At 51.8% G+C, this 2,329-nt stretch overlaps 1 protein-coding gene across 2 annotated transcripts in view; it reads left to right on the top strand.

Moving 5' to 3' along the window:
• Positions 1–2,329, top strand: part of SPTBN4 (spectrin beta, non-erythrocytic 4) — a 114,646-nt gene that overhangs the window by 39,708 nt on the left and 72,609 nt on the right. For both annotated transcript variants that reach the window (XM_037729458.1, XM_017503200.2), the window contains exon 6: positions 996–1,076. In XM_037729458.1, coding sequence (XP_037585386.1) covers positions 996–1,076 — 81 coding nt within the window. The remainder of the gene's footprint in view (positions 1–995; positions 1,077–2,329) is intronic.

The following is a 2,329-nucleotide window of genomic DNA, read 5'->3' as shown; positions in this document are numbered from 1 at the left end:
CCCTTCTCTCTGTCCCCCACCCTATTTCATCCTACACTTCAAGAGATCTCACAGTCACCTATGTGGACCCTAGCACTATGTCCAAGCTCTGGCCACCCTCGTCCCCTATGAGTGTCACCCTTCTGCCTCACAGGGCATACACAGGAAAGTTCAAAGTCCTGGGTCCCTTCAGTGTGGCCGAGCTGGTGGCAGGGTGGGGTGCAGGCTCTACTGGACATGTTCCCTTGGGCCCCCAACTCGCTGCCCGGCAGGGTGCAGTAAGACGTGAAACTCCAGTGCCCTCTGGAGAGCAGCCCCTGGGAGAAGGGAAGGAGGGCGGGTATGGGAGGGAGGTGGGCTTCTCTGACTCATCCTTCTGGGCGTCTGTCTGCCTTGCAAGGGGACCATGGAGACTTTTGGCATCTGTTTCTCCACGTGTCTGTCTGTTGTGTGTCTGCTTTTCCTTGTACGTATCTCTCCTCTTCTCCCTCCCTCCTTTCCTCCTTCCCTTTTCTCTTCCTTCATGTCCGGCTTTCTCCCTCCTCCCCTTTCTCTCCCCATCTCTGCCTGTATCTTGCTCTCTCCCTGTATTGCTGTCTCTCTCCTTCCTCCCTCTCTCCTCCCCTCTCTTCTCCTTTCTTTTGCTTCTCTTTTTATCTCCTTTCCTGTCTCTCCTGCTGTCTATCTATCATCTGTCCATGTATCTATCTATATCATCTATCATCTGTCCATCTATGACTATCTATCATCTGTTCATCTATCTGTTATCTGTCAATCATCTGTCCATCTATTATCTATCAATCAAACGATCTACCTGTCTATCATCTATCTGTCTGTCATCTATGTATCTACCTTTCTCTTTTCTACCCACTGCCGACCCACCCGTCCATCTTTCTATGTTCTACCCTCTCTCTCACCTTCCTTCCCTATCATTCGATCTCGCTCTGCCTTCTTCCCTCCCTCTTCCATCCTGCCTCTCCCCATCTCTGCCTCTGTTTCTCCCTTCACACTTGCAGCTACCCTGAGGTAAACATCCAGAATTTCACCACCAGCTGGCGGGACGGATTGGCCTTCAATGCCCTCATTCATCGGCACAGGTACCACCTGGTCTGGGGCACCACGTCCCCACAGCCGCACACCTGTACATGTACCTGTGGAGATGGCATACACAGGCACAAAGGCCCGTCCCTGCAGCGCGACACACGGATACACTTTCCTTTCCCTTCACTCATATGCCCTGCACATTTACACGCAGGAACACACACCCACACAGGCTCCTGTCCAGGCCACATACCCTGTGCACACGTGCGCCCTCATACAGATGTGCACACACACAGATACCCAGGCACGTGCACAGCCTGTCCGCAAGGTAGGGAGCTCTCTCCCCTATCGCTGTCCATGCTGCTGTGTGCCCAACACCTCCTCCTATCAGAAAATGCTTTCTGGGGCCGGGCTCGGTGGCTCACGTTTGTAATCCCAGCACTTTGGGAGGTGGAGGTGGACGGATCACCTGAGGTCGGGAGTTCAAGATCCGCCTGGCCAACATGGCCAAACCCCATCTCTACTAAAAAATAAAAATAAATATAAATAAACAAATAAATTAGCCAGGCATGGTGGGGGCATGGCGGTGCACACCTGTAATCCCAGCTACTGGGGAGGCTGAGGCAGGAGAATCGCTTGAACATGGGAGGTAGAGGTTGCAGTGATCTGAGATCACGCTACTGTACTCCAGGCTGGGCAACAGAGTGAGACTCTGTCTTGAAAAAAACAAAAATGAAAATGAAAAGAAAATGCTTTCTGAAAGTGAGCCCTGAGAGTTCCCGTCCCTGGCTCCTGCACACCCATGGATTCATACCTTGGGGCTTGCCATTGAAATGGCTGAGGGTCAGACACCCACTCAAATTATACCCGCATTATGATCGCTCACATGACATATTGGGGAAACTGAGGCCCAGAGGCTGGAAGGGGCTTGTTGTAATGTAGCAAAAGCCAGAACCCAGTTTGTTCTGCCGTGGACACCCGTCCACTCAGAACCCCTGCCTCTCACAGCTATGCACACTCGTACGTACATGGGGAGACCCAGACCCACTTCCATACACACAAACTCACAAGCTGCAGCAGGGTGATACACTAAGTGACATCTGCTCAGTGTTTTCTATGCACCAGGCACGGTTCTAAGTGCTTCCCACTAAAGCATTCAATAGTCAATGTATCCACCGAATGTGTCCAATTCACCTATGGGCTGGTGCTATTATCTATCTCTATTTATCTATCTAGAGAGGGAGTCTCACTCTGTCACCCAGGCTGGAGTGCAATGGCACAATCTCAGCCCATTGCAACCTCCTCCTCC

This window comes from Cebus imitator, unplaced genomic scaffold (genome assembly GCF_001604975.1).
Source record: "Cebus imitator isolate Cc_AM_T3 unplaced genomic scaffold, Cebus_imitator-1.0 Scaffold306, whole genome shotgun sequence".
In the NCBI taxonomy this organism is placed as follows: Eukaryota; Metazoa; Chordata; class Mammalia; order Primates; family Cebidae; genus Cebus; species Cebus imitator.
Note: the sequence above shows the minus strand (reverse complement) of the source record. Positions and strands in the feature narration are given on the sequence as shown.